The 19,126-nt window shown below is 43.6% G+C and overlaps 2 protein-coding genes across 3 annotated transcripts in view; one reads left to right on the top strand and one right to left on the bottom strand.

The window, feature by feature from the left end:
- Window positions 1-8,089: 8,089 nt before the first annotated feature.
- On the bottom strand, window positions 8,090-16,375 carry LOC103670755 (cytochrome b-c1 complex subunit 6, mitochondrial). Of its 2 annotated transcripts, XM_040627345.1 has the most exons (5): window positions 16,216-16,331; window positions 12,394-12,420; window positions 11,745-11,892; window positions 11,473-11,634; window positions 8,090-8,305 (listed from the first exon to the last, which is right to left on the bottom strand). In XM_040627345.1, the coding sequence occupies exons 3-5, from the start codon at window positions 11,805-11,807 to the stop codon at window positions 8,273-8,275; spliced, it is 258 nt and encodes an 85-aa protein (XP_040483279.1). In that variant the 5' UTR covers window positions 11,808-11,892; window positions 12,394-12,420; window positions 16,216-16,331; the 3' UTR covers window positions 8,090-8,272. The 2 variants fall into 2 exon arrangements, with proteins under 2 accessions (XP_040483279.1, XP_008697483.1); XM_008699261.2 differs by lacking the exon at window positions 11,745-11,892 and having other exon boundaries at window positions 16,216-16,375.
- Window positions 16,376-16,519: 144 nt separating this feature from the next.
- The window catches only part of LRRC41 (leucine rich repeat containing 41), a 19,347-nt gene continuing 16,740 nt past the window's right edge, over window positions 16,520-19,126 (top strand). The window contains exon 1 of the mRNA XM_040627344.1: window positions 16,520-16,911. Coding sequence (XP_040483278.1) covers window positions 16,713-16,911 — 199 coding nt within the window. The 5' untranslated portion in view covers window positions 16,520-16,712. The remainder of the gene's footprint in view (window positions 16,912-19,126) is intronic.

Consider the following 19,126-nt stretch of genomic DNA (forward strand, 5'->3'; position numbering starts at 1 on the left):
AGGATCCAGTAAACAGAGATTGAATACACTAAATAGGAGGTATCCCAGAATACCTGTTCTCAAAGGTTTATACCAAATGTGGAGTGTCAGGACCACAACCACCACCTCCCTATGAAGGACCCCGTCCAACTCCAAGCCTCCTCAGTTTACCCATCTATAAAATAAGGGATCAAGAGAGAGAGTGTTGGACTAGATCAATGATTCTCAAACTTTTTGGTCTTGGGACCCCTTTACACTCTTTTTAAAATTTTTTTTAAAGATTTTATTTATTTGCTTGAGAGAGAGAGAGCACAAGTGGGGGTGGAGGGGCAGAGGGAGAGGGAGAAGCAGACTCCTCACTGAGCAGGGATCCCAACACCTAGGATCATGACCTGAGCCCAAGCAGACGCTTAACCAGCTGAACCACCCCAGCTCCCCACCTTTACACTCTTAAAATTTAAGAATTATTAAGCTATTGTTTATTTGTCTATCAGTGTTTGCTGGATTAGAAATTAAAACAAAAAAATTTTAATATTCATTAAAAATAACAATAAACCCATTGCATGGTAATATAGATATCTTTATGAAAAATAGTTATATTTTTCTAAAAGAAATTTAGTCAGAAGAGTTACAAGTGCATTATTTTAAACCCAACATGGGGCTCAGACTCACGACCCTGAGATCAAGAGTTGCACGCTCTTCCCACTGAGCCAACCAGGCGTCCCAAGAGGAATATTTTAATAGCCTATGTAGATAACTGAGTATTCTTTGATGCTATGTCAAAATTTGACAAGTGGATGGAGTGCCCGGGTGGCTCAGTTGGTTAAGCGTCTGTCTTCGGCACAGGTCATGATCCCAGGATCCTGGGATTGAGCCCCACATCGTGCTCCCTGCTCAGTGGGGAGCCTGCTTCTCCCTCTTCCACTCCCCCGCTTGTGCTCGCTCGCTCTCTCTCAAATAAATAAAATAAAATCTTTAAAAAAAAATTTGACAAGTGGTAGTTTTCTTAAAAGTCAGTGGCAGTGCGGAATCTGAAACCATACCAAAGGACTTTTCATATTCTATTACATTGAGATCCATTGATCTGTCTTGTAGTTAGAATGAATCTTTTGCCCAAGCATGATTCTGTCACATCATACAGTGGTTATTTGGAAATTATCAGGTTCACTGAGTCCTGTATATCTTCCATATGTTTTCACATTCACTATACAATATCAGAAATCACATTTGTTAATATCTCTACTGATCTCATCAGAAAAGTCTTTAAATGGGGTGCCTGGGTGGCTCAGCTGGTTAAGCATCTGCCTTCAGCTCGGGTCATGATCCCAGGGTCTTGGGATCAAGCCCCATGTTGGACTCCCTGCTCAGCGGGGAGTCTCCTTCTCCCTCTACCTCTGCAGCTCCCCCTGCTTGTGCTTTCTCTCTCAAAGAAATAATAAATAAAAAACTTAAAAAAAAAAAAAAAAGGAAAGTCTTTAAATATTAGGAAGATTTTAAGCTCACAATAATGGGTGCAAGTTTTTCAAAATCCTAATTTATTTTATTTTATTTATTTATTTTAAGTAATGTCTACACCCAACGTGGGGCTCAAACCCACAACCTTGATATGAGTTGCATACTCCACTGACTGTGCCAGCCAGGTGCTCCTCCAAATCCTAGTTTTGCTTGAAAGCTCAATTTTTATCTCTGGCAACTAGTACTATCAATTGTTTTCTTTGAAGTGACAGGCTTACTTTGTTCATTTTTCAAGAAAATGCTATTGAAATACAATTGGTTTTTGTTTATTGATCTTACATCCTGAGACCTTGCTAAGCTAAATTCTGTTTTGGTAACTTTTTGGGAAATAGTTTCACCTGTTCTATGTACGGGGTTATGTCTTCTATAAAGACACTTTTACTTCTTTCCAATATGAATCCTTTTTTTTTTCTTTTGCATTATTTTACTGTTTTTTATTTACAGAACACTGTTCAATACAGGAGGTAGGTAAGTCTTTACCTACGTAGACTGACTTGCGCCCATTCTTCAGGGGAAAGCATTCAGTATTTCATTATTATATGATGTTAACTATAGTTTTGTTTTGTTTACAACAGGTGTCTTTTACTAGATTGAGAAAGTTGCCTTCTTTCCTAGTTTGCTAAGATTTTTTAAAAAATCATGAATGGTTGTTGACTTTCTTCAAATGTTTTTCCTGCATTTATTGAGTTGCTATGTTTTTTCTGCTTTATCATTAATATGATGAATTATATTGACTGATTTTCAAATGATGAACCAATTTTGCATTCCTGTAAAAAAAACATACAAGTTCATGATGTATTATTCTTTTTATATATTGTTACATTTTTGCATCTGTGTTATGGAGGACATTGACCTGAATTTTTTTCTTTCTGTAATATCTTTGATTTTGATGTCAGGGTAATGCTGAACTCATAAAATGAGTTCAGGAAGTATCCCTTCACTTATAATTTCTGAAAGAATTTTTATAGAATTGGTATTAATCCTTCCTTAAATAATAATTATTATTGTTATTATTATTATTTTAGTTTTATTTGTGTAAGTAATCTCTCCACCCAACATGGGGCTCAAACTTGCAATCCCAGGATCAAGTGTCACATGCTCTTCCGACTGAGCCAGCCAGGAGCCCCTTTCCTTAAATTCTTGCGAATTCAGCAGTGTAGCCTTCTGGGCCTGGAGTTGGGTGTTTGGGTGTTTTTTGGTTTTGTTTTTGTTTTGCAGGGGTGGCGAGTTCAGGGTGAGGAGAAAGAGAAGGTTTTTAATTATGAACTCAATTTCTTTCATTGATATAGGGCAGTGATTTTCAAACAGAGATGATGCCCCTTTCTCAGGAGACACTTGGTAACCTCTGGAGATATTTGGGATTATTATAACTAGATGGTGCTTCTGGCATCGAGAGGGTAGAAGCCAGGGATACTGCTGAAAACCCTATCCCCCCACACAAAGAATTATCTAGCCCAAAATGTCAAGACTGCTAAAATTTGAGAAACCCTGATGATATAGGGCTATTTGAATTTTCCAATTCTTCTTGTAGCAGTTTTAACAATTTGAGACTGGGACACCTGGGTGGCTCAGCTGTTAAACGTCTGCCTTCGGCTCAGGTCATGATCTCAGGGTCCTGGGATCGGGCCCCTCATTGGACTCCCTGCTCGGCGGGAAGACTGCTTCTCCCTCTCACCCTCCCTTCCTTGTGTTCCCTGTCTCTCTGTCAAATAAATAAATAAAATCTTTAAAAAAAAAATTGAGACTTTTAAAGAATTTGTTCATTTCATGCAAGTTGGCAGATTTTTTCCTTTTAGTGTGTTTAGCAAGGGGTGTCAAACTACAGCACAGGTCAAATTCAGCCTTCCACCCATTTTGGCAATACTGCTTTATTTTTACGCAGCCACACCTTTCATTTAGTGTGGTTCCGTTACTACTACAACGATAAGATGAGTGGTTGCTCTAGAGATCATATGCCCTACAATCCAGAAATATTTGCTATCTGAATCTTTACAGAAAAAGGCTGCCGACCCGATTTGTAGGGTCTACAGTAATGTCCCCTCGCTCATCACTGATACTGGTAATTCGTGTCTTCTCTCTTCGGTACTTTTATCAGCCTACCTAGAGGTTTATTTTATTGAACTTTACAAAGAAATAGTTTGTGGTTTTGTTGGTTTTCTCCTTTTCTATTTCATAGATTTCTATTCTTTACAATTTCTTTCTACTTAATGTGTTGTTTTTATTGCTAACTACCTTTTAAATAAAATTTCTAAATAAGATAAAATATCTATTCTATTTACCCATTTATTTTGTTTGTTTCTTTTTAAGTTTTTTTTTTTTAAAGATTTTATTTATTTATTTGACAGAGAGACACAGAGAGAGAGAGAGTACAAGGGGGAACAGCAGAGGGAGAGGGAGAGGGAGAACCAGGCTCCCCGCTGAGCAGGGAGCCCCATGGAGGCTCGATCTCAGGACCCTGAGATCATGACCTGAGCTGAGGGCAGACCGTTAACCGACCGAGCCACCCAGGCACCCCTTATTTATAACTTTTAAGTTTTTATTTATATAATATATATATAAATTATATATATAAATTATAATTTATATATAATTATATACAAATTATAATATAAATCATATAAATATATAATTTATATATAATATATATCTTATATTATATATTTATATATATATGGTGTAATATTGGCTTCAGGAGTAGAATTTAGTGATTCATCACTTATATTTAACACCCAGTGCTCATCACAACAGGTACCCTCCTTAATACCCACCACCCATCCAGCCCATCCCCCACCCACCTCCCCTCCAGCAACCGTCAGTTTGTTCTCTATCATTAAGAATCTCTTATGGTTTGCCTCCCTCTCTTTTTTTTTTCTTCCTTCCCCTATTTACCCATTTATTGACCATTTCTGGGACTGTTCATTTCGTTATGTAGATCAAAGTTTCCATTTAGTATCTTTTTTTTTTCCCCTGAAGAACTTCCATTAATCTTTCTTAGAGTCCAAGTCTGCTGACAATGAATTCTCTCACCTTTCATTTGTTTAAAACACCCTTATTTTGTTTTCATTTAAGGATATTTTCACTAGATATGGAATTCTGGAATCAAAATTTACTTCGTTCAGCACTTTAAAGATGAGTTTTCTTAAGAGAAGTGGGTAGGAATTCTTACTGTTGTGCCTCTATATGTAATGCATCTTTGAGATTTTCTTTTTATTACTAGTTTTCAGCAATTTGGGGTAAGTGACTTGATGTGATTTCCTTTATTTTATTCTGGTTGGAGTGTGTTGAGCTTCTAGGAACTGTGAGTTTATAATTTTCTTTTTTTTAAAAGATTTTATTTTATTTATTTGAGAGAGTGTGTGTGCGCAAGCAGGGGGAGCGGCAGCAGAGGGAGAGAGAGAGAAGCAGGCTCCCCACTGAGCAGGGAGCCGGATGTGGGGCTCGATCCCAGGACCCTGCGAATCATGACCTGAGCTGAAGGCAGATGCTTAACCGACTGAACTGCCCAGGCGCCCCTATAATTTTTATTATATTTGGAAAATTTCAACCATTACTGTTTCAAATATTTTTTTTTCTGTTCCAAAACGACTTAAGTTCTTTCATTTGTAACATTTCCTCAAAGTAATTTGGTATACTTCAAAAATTAATTTTGGTAAAAAAAATTTTTTCTCCCTTCCCTCCACCCCCCCCCTATTCTGGGCCATTTGATATTATCTCACAGCTTACCTTTTCCTTGTCCTCTATTTTTAGTGTTTCTTTTTCTCTTGTGCTTCAAGTTTTTATAGTTTCTGCTGCTGTGTCTTCAAGAACATATAAGTACACCTATTCTTTTTCTTCAGTGTGTAATCTTTTGCCAATCTTGTTAAGTGAATTTTAAATTTCAGATATTATACTTTTTTTTTTTAGAAAGAGAGAGAACACATGAGTGGGGGCAGGGGTGAAGGGGGACAGAGGGAAAGGGAGAGAATCTTAAGAAGACTTGGCGCTGAGCAAGGAGGCCATCTGGGGCTCAATCTCACAACCCTTGAGATTATGACCTGAGCCGAAACCAAGAGTTGGACACTTAACTGACTGAACCACCCAGGCACCCCCAGATAATTGTACTTTTAAGCTCCAAAATTTCTATTTGATTCGTGTTATATGTTCTACTTCTTTCATTATGTTCATTTCCATTAAATCCTTGGGCATATTTGTAATAGAGCTTTCCAAGTCCTTGTCTACTACTTTATCATCTTATGTGTCTGTTTTTATTGACAATTTTTCTCCTGGTCACATTTGTCTGCTTTTTTTGTATGTCTAGCGATTTTTTTATTGAATGTTTGGTATTGTGAAATTTACATTGTTGAATGCTGGATTTTGTTGACTTCTTTTAAAACGTCTTGGACTTTGTTCTGGCAGGCATTCAGGTTATTTTTTGAATCAGCTTGATCCTTTCCTTTTTAAGATGGGGTATAGCCTATCTTAGTGGCCTCTTTCTAGGGCTAATTTTAGCCCTACTGCTGAAGCGCCCTCTTCTGGAGTTCAAGTTCAATGCTCCAGGTGTTCAACAAGTTCGATAGGAACCCCCCACATTAGCTGGTCAAAACTCAAACATCTCCCACCCTTCTGTTAACTTTGGGAATTATTCAGTTTACAGGTACCCAGTAGTTCATTGCCTGGCTAAACGGAGTTTTGCCCTATTCACATGCAGCTTAATATTTGGCAACAGACTCAAGCATCCTCTAAGCAGAATTCTGGAGCTATTTCTCTGGGTAATTTCTCCTTTCTGTAGTAACACTAATTAACACATTACTAACCATTCACTAAAATCTGAGTAATGAGTTTAGGGATGTTCACTGTAAAATTTCAGCTTTGCTGTATGTTTGAAATTTTAATGAGATGTTTGAAAATAATCAGATTACATACAACAAATACAGTGCCACCATTTATAAAGGTATTTGTGAGATTATCCATTACCCTGAAATGGGTTCTAAATCAGAAATGGCTGGGAAATGCTGGCCATCCCTGTAGCTAGGACAATAGATTGAAAGAGCTTCTAGGTTCAAGTGGCCCTTTGCCCCATTTTTTGCAAACATAATCCCTCAGATTGTCTTAGTGGCAATGTCACCTTTCATTTAAGCTATAGTGTGTATATTCTCCTTTTGTAATTAATACGTATCACCTTCCTCACCTAACTTTCAACTGATTCATTTATTTCTATTAGTATTGATTCATCGATTATTTTATTCAATGAGTTTAAATCCAGTACTACCATATGTTTTGATGCTCACATTGTTCTAGATTTGATTAGTGGTCTTTGTGCACTTCTGACATGTCCCTATTGTTCTTTGAGCATTTTCTTCTTTCTGGAACAAACAACAAAATGTTCCAGGCTTATCTTGTACTTTCCCAGCCTTGGAACCATCCATTTCTCCAAGGAGCCCTGGTTCCTTTTATTAGCCAATGAAGCCCTCTTGGTGGGCTGAGCTAGAGAAATATATATTCCCTACATATACATACTGGCCTCGATATTTACTTACATTGAAATCTGTATTTATTTAGTTTATAAATACCTCACCACAGCGAGGTTCCTTCTGTTTTTTTTCCTTTTCCCTATTTGTAACTCCGTTCTCTGCTAGCATTTATTACCTTCAATATATTAACTTACTAGGGGTCTCCCTCACTGCTGTACGTATGTAACCAATCTCCCATTGCCAGCATGCCTACCTAGGCACCCTTTTCTTACCCTTCTTGGAATCCAGTATCCTGCCCCTCACAAACCTATATCCTCCTCACTCCTTTTTAAAATATGTATATTTTTGGGACACCTGGGTGGCTCAGTTGGTTAAGCGTCGGCCTTCAGCTCAGGTCGTCCTGGGATCAAGCTCTACATCAGGCTCCCTGTTCAGCAGGGAACCTGCTTCTCCCTCTGCCTGCTGCTCTCTGCTTGTGCTCTCTAGGTCTGTAAAAAATAAAATCTTTAAAAAAAATGTGTATTTTTAAAAAGCAACCTTGTGGGGTGCCTGGGTAGCCTCGTCGGTTAAGCATCTGCCTTCGGCTCACATCATGATCCCAGGGTCCTGGGATGGAGCCTGCTTCTCCCTCTGCCCCTCCCCCCACTCATGCTCTCTCTCTCTCTCTCTCTCTCTCCAATAAATAAAATCTTTTTAAAGAAAAAAGCAACCTTGTTGGACACTGAGACCAAAAACTGTCAAAAGACACTTCTGTAGTAGGAGACTTTCATGAGGACTGGGTATCCAATGAAATTAAGCCATCACTGTTCATTTTAACTGTGATAATGGCATCAAGGTAAACTTTTAAAAGTCCTTATCATTAAGAGATACATACTTACAGGTGCCTGGGTGGCTCAATTGGTTAAGTGTCTGACTTTGGCTAAGGTCATGATGTCGGGCTCCCTGCTCAGCAGGGAGTCAGCTTGTCCCTCTCCCCCCCCCCAAGCGCACACATACTCTCTCTCTCTCTCTCAAATAAATCTTAAAAAAAAAAAGAGAGAGATACATACTTGCTAGGTGATAGCTACATGGGAGTTGATTATTTTCGACCTAGTCATATGTTTGACATTTTCAAATTAAAAAAAAAGGAAAGGAAGCAGCAGGTCTGCAGATTACTGGACTTTATTAAGAGGAATCACTGCTAATTACACAGAAGGTACTTGCCTAAGCCAAAATCCATGAGGTTCACATGAATGTACAGTTAACACAGATAAGAAACAAATGGCATGGTCAAAACCACAAAATATCCTGATGCCCGGGTGATGAAGGCTGGGGTGAAGTACGCACATTTATTTCAAGCTGTTAAAGAGTTTGTGGGCCACCTAGATGGGGGAAAGAAAAGGATGTCATCAACTGGCAGCTTTAATGTCACAGCTTACAAGGTCCTTCATGACCTGGAACACTACTGCCTCTTCTGCCTCTTCCCTCTCCATAGCGTTCCCACACACCCATACCCCTCTTGAGCCCTAGTGAACTACCTTCGGTTACCTGAATACTATCTCCTTTCTACCTACAACTCTCTTTTCTACCTTTTTAAAAATCTTTTATCTTTCCTTTAGAACTTAAGTTTACATGTCATTTCTTGTAAGCTTTCTCCACACAAACTCCTGTCCCCACACAAATCTGTCCCTCCTCTATCTTCCCCATAGAAACTTACACCTCCCATATCAGTGTTTATTAACGTAACAAATATTTATGTAACATCCACTATATGCCAGCTACTGTTCTAGGTGCTGAGTGAACTACAATGGTAAACCAGGCAGTATCTCTGTCTTGTAGGAAACTTAGGGAGACATTATAATAAGAGAAATGTAATATACACATAAGGTAAACTTCTGACAGTAATAAACGCTCTGAGGAAAATAAAAAGTGGGTGGGTGGGGGAGCATAGCAGCTTTAAATAGAGGATTAGTGAAGGCCAACCTGAGAAGGTTATACCCAAAAGACTTAAGTGTTCTATTTGTCTCCTATGCTGGTTCAACTAAGTGAAGGAAGGGACCATGCCTATCTCATTCCTACATCTCAGCCCAGTGCTTGGCTCATAAAGTATTTAAATAACAATTCACCGTTTTAACTTTTTTTTGTAAGTAGTCTATGACAAACATGGGGCTCAAAATCACAACCCCAAGATCAAGAGTCGCAAGCTCCACTGAATGAGCCTGCCAGGTGCCCTCATTTTAACTATTTTTAACTCTACATTTCTGTGGCATTAAGTAACTCCAATTGTCCAGCAATTAACAATTTCCAGAATTTTTTCATCTTCCCAAACTGAAACGAATTCCCTATTTCCCCCTCCCTGAAGCCCCTGGCAACCACCATTCCACTTTCTGTCTACAAATTTGATTACTGCAGGTACCTCATTAAGTGGAATGACATATTTGTCTTTTTGTGATTGGTTTATTTTACTTAGCATGTCTTCAAGGTTCATACAGGTTGTAACGTCAGAGTTCTTCCCTTTTTAAGGGTAAATATTTCATTATAGGTATATACCACAATGGACATTGGGGCTGCATCCACCTTTTAGCTATTCTGAATGCTACTATGAACATGCGTGTACAAGTAAGTGTTCAACTCAACTGTCTCAATTCCTTTGGGTACACAACCAGAAGTGGAACTGCTGGATCATATAGCAGAGTTTAATTTTTTGAGTAAAGTGTTTCATTTCTTTTTATTGCCAAATAATATTCCATTATATGGATATATCACATTTTGGTGAACATGTGACTTATCTACTTATCAATTGGTGAACATATATGTTGTTTCCACTTTCTGGCTATTATGAATAATGTTTCTATGAATATTTGTGTACAAGCTTTTGTATAGACATAATGTCTTCATTTCTCTTGAGTATATACCTAGGAGAATCACTGGATCATACATTAACTCTATGTTTAACTTTTTGAAGAACTGCCAGACTGTTTTCTACAGGACTACACCAATCTATAGCCCCAACAGAGTGTATGAGGTTTCCAATTTCTCCACATCGCCAACACTGGTCTATTTTTTTTAATGATATGGAGAAGTACAGATGCATATTTCATATATAAATTTTCCTTCTTTCCACTAAAATTATGTTGAATATAATGCCTCTATTCATATTTTATATTAAATGTATTTGGATTCTATTTTTAAAAATCTGGTAGTATATACAAAAAAACATGGTTATCTCTAGGCAGTACGAGTTCAGTTAAGAGTTTTCTATCTTTATAAAATATCTTCCTTAACTGTCACAATGTGTTTAATGGGGGGGGGGGAGATGTGTGTGCATTTGTGTATTTCCCCTGTATATCACAGAATTGAACCACCTATACTGGATTTTTTTTTAAGTAAGCTCTACGCCCAACATGAGGCTTGAACTTAAGACCCTGAGATCAAGAGATGCGTGCTCTCTACCAACTGAGCCAGCCAGCACCCCCGGAATTGTTGAAGCATAAAGAAAGTTGGTTGAGTGGAGATCATTAACTTTCTTCAGGGCAGAAAAAGTCATTTACTTTTTCCTTTTTACCTTTTGACCCCATTCACCCATTTCTCCCTACTTTTTTGATTATCATGCCTACCAGGATGGGTATGAACTGGTGTCTCATTTGTGGTTTTGATCTGTATTTCCGCCGAGAGCTAACGGCGTTAAGCACCTTTTCATGTGCTTATTAGCCACCCAATGGTTTTAATATAAGTATTCATATCCAACTTTTGCCCACTCTGTAATTTCTCTAAAATACCTGTCATATGTAAGAGAGTCAAATACAAATTTACTTAAAAAAAAAAGGGGGGGGGCGCCTGGATGGCTCTGCCCATGATACTGGAGTCAAGCCCTATGTTGAGTTGGGCTCCCTGCTCAGCAGGAGTCAGCCTCGCCCTCTGCCCCTTCCCCAGCTCTCTCTGTCTCTCTCAAATAAATAAATACAATCTTAAAAAAAAAAAAAACAACAAAAAAAACTTTTTTACAAGACATACTGGAGGATATAAATGATTTTAATTTTTTATTTTTATTTATTTATTTTTTAAAGATTTTATTTATTTACTTGACAGAGAGAGGGAGAGACACAGTGAAAGAGGGAACACAAGCAGGGTGGGGGAGAAGCAGGCTTCCCACTGAGCAGGGAGCCTGACGTGGGGCTCAATCCCAGAACCCTGGGATCATGACCTGAGCCACCCAGATGCCCCTATAAATGATTTTAAAGAATAGCCTGTTCTTTAAAGGTACAAAATCCAGCTTCCCCAATGTTTAGCAGTCCAAGTTGGGACATCATTTCTCTTCTTTAAGCCTCAGTTTTTTATCTGTACAATGGGGCTAATGAGACCTATCTCCAGTAAAAGTAGTAGAATTAGGTAAGATTACTAATGTAAAGTGCTCAGCACTGCACCTGACATATACGGGCCAATAAGTATATGCTTATTGCTAGATCTGCCCCTAGTATGGAAAAGCTGTCAGCACCAACTCTGCCTGGCCACTGTAAGCTTTCCCCTTCCTGATTTTAGGCTCACTTACGCAGTGGTCCCTTGCATGCAGGAAGTCAAAGAGCTCCTCCGTGCAATCCTCCTCTGTCTGTGACCTGGAGGATACACGCTGGTCACAGAGCTCTAGCCGCTCCCGAGCCTTTACACATTTCTCCAGCTGCTCGCACTGCTCTCTCACTGTTGTTAGGGGATCCTGAAGGAGAAACACAGACAAGAACCGAAATGGGGGTTTTAGGAGGAGACCCATAAACCATCTGCTTTGATTAATACAACCACCAAACCAAGGTGCTGCCTCTGAATTACCGTGCAGAAGGCCAGCTGGCAGAGCCACACTGCCGCCAGAAACGGCAGAATGGGGTCTCCCATTCAATTCTGATGCTAAGTGGTAGGGGCAAGTTTCACATTCCTGCCTTCCAAGGTTGCCAGTATGCACTGAAAGCCTCAGTCCTATCTGAAAAACAAGGTGGTAAAGGAAACCTAGCCAAACTTGAAGTAGATCTACAGGAGGCCTTACTTGTTAACACAGCATTTTGGGATATCTAATGTCTGTGAAGTTGAATTCCCCCATCTGACAGCCAGGCCTACATACCCCAGCTGCCCAGCCAGAAAGGCAATGTTGACATGGAGAAGGACTATATAAGGAAAGTTCCTTCCAGAGTCTTTTATTAAATCGCAAACAGCAGATAGATAATTGAAAACCAGGCCCTCAAGATGCTGCTCTGCTCCCTGACACCATGACTGAAGAAGCTCCAAACCCAGAAAAGACTCAGCTTCCCAAGCCCACATCCCCCAAACACTCCACAGCACAGGAAGGAAGTATTAAAGGCTTTTTCCATTTCCATTTCTGTTCTCTCCAAGGTGTCAAGTAAAGACTCCTTAAAATGCCCTTAGAGTTTCACGAAGCTCAAACTTCCTTTTACTGAGATGGTTCCAAACCTGAGACGGCTCTTACCACTAATTCCTCCTCCTCCTCTTCCTCCTACAAAAGGAAAACAAAATTAATGTCAGCAGCAACTTAGGACATATATTCCCAATCATACTGATGTTGTAATTACTGAAGATAAACACTGTATTAATACTGTTTTAAAATTTTCTATATTTTATGATGCTTTAACATTTTAGGGGCTTTGCTAATCCTGGAGAGAAAGCCCCTCCCAGGGGACACATCTTTCATATGTAAACCAACCAATCCAAAACCCTTATCACCAATCACTTCCTTTATCTCCTGGACTGAACCAATTATTGCTCCTGCCCTAATCATCCTACTGCCAAGTACCAAACAGCTAGAGCCCACCCCTATAGCCCAGAACCCACAGAAATTACTCAAATAATCCAATCCTAAACTTACCAGAGGTTGCCTATCCTGCTTCACCCATTCTTTCCCTCAGAAACCAAGAGTCTGGTTTCCCTTGCCCTTTCCGCTGCTCCAGGCCCTTCTCCAGGTGGCCCTGAGTGGTGTGGCCTTCCCCCCCTTCTCTTGGGACTCATAAGTAATTAACTCTTCTTTCAAAAACAGTTGTCTCCATGCCTATTATCTTACCATACCTAATTAAAACAAACCCTGACTACATTTCAACAAAGACATACTATCTCACTTTCATTAGCAACAACCTAGTGTGTAGGACACCCTGAAGTTTTTAAAGTGGGGTTCCTGGGTGGCTCAGTCAGTTAAGCCTCTGCCTTCGGCTCAGCTCATGATCCCAGCGTCCTGGGATTCACCCCCATGTCCAGCCCCACATGGCGCTACCTGCTCAGGGGGAGTCTGCTTCTCCCTCTCCTTCTGCCCCACCCCCCTGCTTGCGTTCTCTCTTGATTTCTCTCTCAAATAAATCTTTAAAATAAAGTTTATAAAGTAGTTTCAAATCTGTAATTTGATTAATCACAACAGCCCCTTAAGGGCTCCCAGTTTAGAGATAACACTAATTAGATCCATCCTTCCTTCTTCCCTCCCTTCCTTTCTTTCCTCTTCCCTCCCTCCCCCTTCCTTAATTCCTTCCTTCCTTCTCTTTCCTCCCTCCCTTCTTTCTCTTCTTTCATTTTCTTTTCTTTCCTTCCTTCCTTCCCTTTTTAAAATCTCTACGCCTAACGTGGAGCTTGAATTCACCACCGTGAGATCAAGAGTCATATGCTCTATTGACTGAGCCAGCTGGTGCCCCAATTAGACATATTCTTTTTTTTTTTTTTTAAAGATTTTATTTATTTATTCGATAGGATAGAGACAGCCAGCGAGAGAGGGAACACAAGCAGGGGGAGTGGGAGAGGAAGAAGCAGGCTTATAGCAGAGGAGCCTGATGTGGGGCTCGATCCCACAACGCCGGGATCACGCCCTGAGCCGAAGGCAGACGCTCAACCACTGTGCCACCCAGGCGCCCCTAGACATATTCTGATAGAGATTCAAGCTGATGTTCACATGGAACCTACATCACTTGAAGTATTTTGTTTGAAATTCTGGTAGGCCCTGGTATTACCAGAAATAGCTCAATTTAGTCCTTACATCCCAAACAAAGTTAGGAGGAAAACTAACATTTTTCTAGACTCTGAACTTGGACTGGGAATATGAAAATGGCCAAACCTAAACTTTTCTTTAGCCAAAGCTTAACTAAAAATGGTTACAGTTACTGCTTTTTGACTCGCTGAACTCCCAGGACTCTTAAGTAGACTATCAGCGTTAAGTGCATCAAAGGTCTAGACTATTCCATTCACAAGCTTGGAAACACCAACTCCTACCTATTTACTTCTGATTCAGGTACACAACCTCAAACCTAGTTCCCATTCTTCCAAGGAGAGCAGTGTAAAAGGAGCATCATTTTAGGCCAAAATCTGGGGCACAGCAGAGTCTGATCAATATTTCAACCCATCAAAAGTAAGCTGTTTGCCTGCCTGCATATGCACGTATCCACATTTGGGGGAAGGGAAGAAAAGGTATATATGAAAATAAAAAGAACTGGCTCAGCAATCCCCCATTATGTTTTCAAAATTCCAACACGATCTGCTTCATTCTCTACCATGCCCTTTGCGAAAGAGACCAAAGCTCATGAGAGCTGGGAGGGCAAAGGCAGGTTCAACTATAACCCACGCTATTTATTCTCACAATTAGCAAAGATCTCTTCTAAACACAAAGATGATTTTTGGGATGTCAAATTCTAGTTTTTCATTAAGGTTTCTTAACCTCACTCTTTTTTTTTTTTTTAATCTTTTTTTTAACTTGCTCTTTAAAAAAATTCATACTGAAAAAGTTTTTCCAAAAAATTGATATCATATTCTGCCTCAGTTAGTAACCTGAAATTAGTATCCTAGAAGCAAGACCTTTGTATCATTTCCCTATTAGCAAGGCTACTACATTGATCATTTTGATAATTTTGTGTCAAAAGTATCAGGGCATGTTTTGGAAAAACAAATCCAAATACTTTAAGTCTGAATATGGACTACTTCATGTAAAATTTCCAGTCAATGACAAAAACCAAGGTCACACTAAATAAAAAGATTTAATGTCCAAAAAGTATAGGTTCTTCATAAAAGACCTCAGTTTTTTGTTTTTTTTTTTTTTTAAGATTTTATTTATTTGATAGAAGACAAGCAGGGCGGAGCAGCAGAGGGAGAGGGAGAAGCAGGCTCCCCGCTGATAAGGGAGCCCAAGCAGGACTCCGGTATCATGACCTGAGCCAAAGGCAGATGATTAATTGACTGAGCCACCCAGGTGCCCCGAAGGCCTCAGTTTTCTTAATTTTAAAATTGACTACCTTCTTTTTTCATCTACTGGCTGTGGTTGAGCCCTGCTGAACTTTCTGGTATACTTCCTGCTGAACTTCCTGAGGCTGGCTCCATTTCATTTTGGTCCCCTTTCTGAAAATAAGACTAGGAAAAATTATGGGATAAACTAGTTTCCAACTATTCGGAACCCATAAACCTGGAACAGCTGCCCCGAAGTGACTACAGAACAAAGCATAGGAAATGTGATTGAAAACCAAAAGCTAGCTGGCTTCTTTCTGTAAAGCTGTGTAGCACTGGGGCTAAGTCTTGGCTCTGAAACCATGCTGCTTGGATTCACCTCCCCGCTCCATGATTAAAGCTGTGGTCCTTAGAAAAGATATTTAACCTTTCTATGCTAGTTTTTCATCTGTAAAATAACCATAATAATAGTACGCAATACTTACCTCATAGGACTATTGTGTGGCTTAAATGAATTAGTCATATAAAGAACTTGGAATAGTAAACAATTAATAATTATTATATTGGCATTCTTACTGTGGGAAAGCTCCCTCTTCCATCATCGCAGAATTATACTACACATTCCTATACTGTCCCCAAATATACCTCCCACCCCCACCCCTACCAAAGAAAAAGAAACCACTTCACAGAAATTAGCCAGATCTCCGGAGCCTCCATAGAAGATGTGGCAGGATTCCTGACCTGAGCAGAGAGAAGCACTAAGGCCGGTCGGCTTGCTCCCTAAACCTGTCAAACCAGGGTCTCAGATCACCTGATTGGCTAAAAATAAAGATACTATTTTTACAAAAGTTTAGGCGACACAGCATTTTTCGCCGTCGTTACACCTTCACCGCACTCGCAGAATGGGGAAACCAAGCCCAGAAAACGGCTAGTCAAGGAGATGACTAGACAAATGATGAATAGACAAATTCCGGGGAAGGGTCGAGGGAACCCGCAATCCCGACCGTGCAAACTCTCGGGCCAACAGGGCCCCGGGTGTGTTTTGACGGGGTAGGTCTTGAGCCTCAGAGCAGGGAAGAGAGTCGAGTCGGTCGCCTTCCCTTACCTCCTTGGGATCTCCGGACCCGGTCAGCATCTTTCGCTCGTCCTCCAGCCCCATGTCCCGCTACGGTTCTGAATTCAACACCAGCAACAACAGCGGCACCTACTCCACTTCAGGATCAAGAAGGACTTGTAAGGGTCACTGGGCGGATATCCGGCGATCTGGCCGGAAGTGCGGCAGACTCGTCGTAGTCGCGAACACACGCTCGGATTGGCATATACTACCGTCCAAACGCAGGGGTTAGGGGGAGCTGATATTTGCTCTTAAGGAGGATTTGCTAAGTAATGTCCCTTTAATTGTGCCAGGGCCAACTACGTTTATCTACATGTTTATTTAAAATATTGGCTTCTAAGAGGCTTGGGAACAATGCGGATTTATTCGATGTTCCTTTAGCGCAGTTACTAGTCTTCCCCACATCGCTGATGAAACCGTCCTAACTGCTGACCTTTTCAAGATGGCGGTCCGCGGGTGCCACTCTCGGGCTCGCGCACCTCCCCAAGATGGCGGCGCCCGAGGCCTGGCGCGCCCGGAGTTGCTGGTTCTGTGAGGTAGCGGCGGCAACGACCATGGAGGCCACGTCCCGGGAGGCGGCGCCAGCGAAGAGCTCGGCCTCGGGCCCCAGCGCTCCCCCCGCCCTGTTCGAGCTGTGCGGGCGGGCGGTGAGCGCCCATATGGGGGTTCTGGAGAGCGGGGTGTGGGGTAAGTCGCGGGGTGAGGGGCTACCTCTGGCAACGAGCGGAGGCGGCCCGGCGGCCGGGGGGCGCGGGGGGCGAGGCCGGGAGGCCTGGGGCAAGGCCCAGCCCGGGGCACTGGAAGGCACACCGTCGGGTCGGAACGTGAATTCCGTGCCTGACCGGGCTGGACAGAGTAAAGGCGGGGACCAAATCGGCAGGTGGACGCGCACCGCGGCCTGGCTGGGGGGCGCGGGGGGCGAGGCCAGGAGGCCCGGTCTGGGGCCAAACTAGCAGGGCCCGGGAGACAGGCTGGAATGACGGGCCGGCCGTGGGCACCGAACTGACACCCGGGCCGGGCCGGGCTGGGGAGTCTCGGATGTCGAGCCGACGGGCAGGGATGGCCCTGCTGCTTGGGGGCGGGGGCCGAGGTTGGGAGGCCCGGCCTAAGGCAAGGAGGCCAGGCCCGGGGCCACCTAACCTGACTGACGCGCGGGGCCTCCCGGGTCTGCTTGACAGACCGCGGGTGCCGAGACTCCGGAGGCCAGGCTGATGGGCGAAGGCAGCCCAGAGGATTGGAGAGCGAGGGGCTGGGGGAGAGGCCGAAGGGCTTGGGGCGCCGAGGCCTGTCCGACGACCCAGCGTTGAAGGGAGCGCACTGACGACCGGGGCCTCGAGTGCCAAATTGCTTGAGCGCTGGACTGACGGGCAGGGCAGGGAACGCCGGAGGCCACTCGGATTGGCCTGAGCGGAGGAAGGGCCCGGAGCGGGTGAAGGGAGGCCGGAGCTGGTCCGCAATCGAGGGAGGCTCGAATGACGGACAGGCGGGAAGGGCCAGAGAGGCCCCAGGCGGGCGACGGCCCCGGGATCCCGGCTGGGAGGGGGCGCGTCGCCGCTAGGAGGCCTTGGGCTGAGTGCGAGCGAAAGGAGGCCCCGGGCCCGAAAGCTGCCGGGGACCGACGGCCCGGCCTGGGCTGAGGGCGCGCAGGCTGAGCGGCAAAGGCGGGCCCGCGGCGCTGGGCGCAGGGGCCGGGGAGGACGAACCGACCGGCCGGCCCGGGGGGCCTGGGATTAGGGCGGGCCGGCGCGGGCCAGGTAGCGCCGGAGAGGAGGCCCGCAGCCGATGGGCACGCGGAGGCCGGGCTTTGGAGGGGGCGCCGCCGGACCCAGACTGGCAGCTGATGAGAACAACTCGGGTCGGCCTTGTGAGCACTGATGGTGAGAGCAAAAGAGAGGAGAGTGAAGTCCCTGGGGGGTAGGCCTGCCAGCCCAGGGGATGAGGGAGGCCTCAGGCCTGACAGACTGGTGGTGTGAGGGGGTGGGGTCCAGAAGCCAGGGCTGAAGTTGGGTGAGGAGATCCAGGCCAGGCCTAGGGCCCAGGGAAGGGGGAGGGAGTGGCAGGAGAGAAGGCCTCAGGCCTCAAGGGGGTGAGGGGGTGGGGTTCTGGAGAAGGCCTCAGGAGTGGTGGTAGTGTCTTTGCCAGGAGGAAGGCCCTGGTAAGGTCAGGAGTGAGGGCTTGAGGTCCTGGGATTGGGGGTTTTGGGGATTGCAGTCTGAGGAGGTGGCTGTGAAGAAAAGACCCTGGAGTTTGGGGGTTTGGGCCTCCAGGAATAAGCCCCAAGGCTGTGGAGACTGGTTAAAGAAGGCCTAGGGATGTGGGAAGGCCCTTGGTGAGGTGGGGGTGGGGCACTGATCCTGAAGAGGCCCAAGTGTCTTCCTGCAGTGGGGGAGACTGTTAGAAGTCCTCAAGCTGGTGGGGGGAGGGGATTGTGGAGGCCCTGTGCCAACAGCTGAAAGGAGAAGGGTCAGGCTGACCCATGGGGAATAGGAGAAGTCTCAGTGGAGCTGGGCAGGGGGCTCGGCAAAGTCCTCAGAAAAATTTGGAAGAAGGCAGAGAAGATACCAGCCTGGAGCTTCTAGGATGCTAACTTGGCTAGGAGGGAAGAGGACTGGGTGTGGAGGCCTGGAGTTGGGAAGGTGTAGGCTGGAAAGAAGCAAGGAAGAGCCTGGCTTAAGAAGAATGGGGAAAGGAAGAGAGGAGTTTGGGGATAATAAGGGATGAGAATCCCCAGTGGCTGTGAGAGGGGATGGCTGAACAGAGCAGATTGGAGGGACGGAGGAGAAGGAGCTCCTATGGGCCTAGCCCAGGTAAACAGTCACAGAGAAAAAGCTGAATCAAGTTAGGCCTCTTAGGAGAGCCAAGTAGGAGGCCTGCTAAGAAGTGCTGTTTTGGAGGAAGGTCT

This window comes from Ursus maritimus, unplaced genomic scaffold (assembly GCF_017311325.1).
Source record: "Ursus maritimus isolate PB19 unplaced genomic scaffold, ASM1731132v1 scaffold_12, whole genome shotgun sequence".
Lineage (NCBI taxonomy): Eukaryota > Metazoa > Chordata > Mammalia > Carnivora > Ursidae > Ursus > Ursus maritimus.

Coding starts and splice junctions, on each gene's coding strand:
- LOC103670755 (XM_008699261.2), bottom strand. CDS start 16,269: ATGGGGCTGGAGGACGAGCGAAAGATGCTGACCGGGTCCGGAGATCCC. Junction 12,421..16,215: donor GGTCCGGAGATCCCAAGGAG/GTAAGGGAAGGC, acceptor TTCCTTTTGTAG/GAGGAAGAGGAGGAGGAGGA. Junction 11,635..12,393: donor AGGAGGAGGAGGAATTAGTG/GTAAGAGCCGTC, acceptor TTTCTCCTTCAG/GATCCCCTAACAACAGTGAG.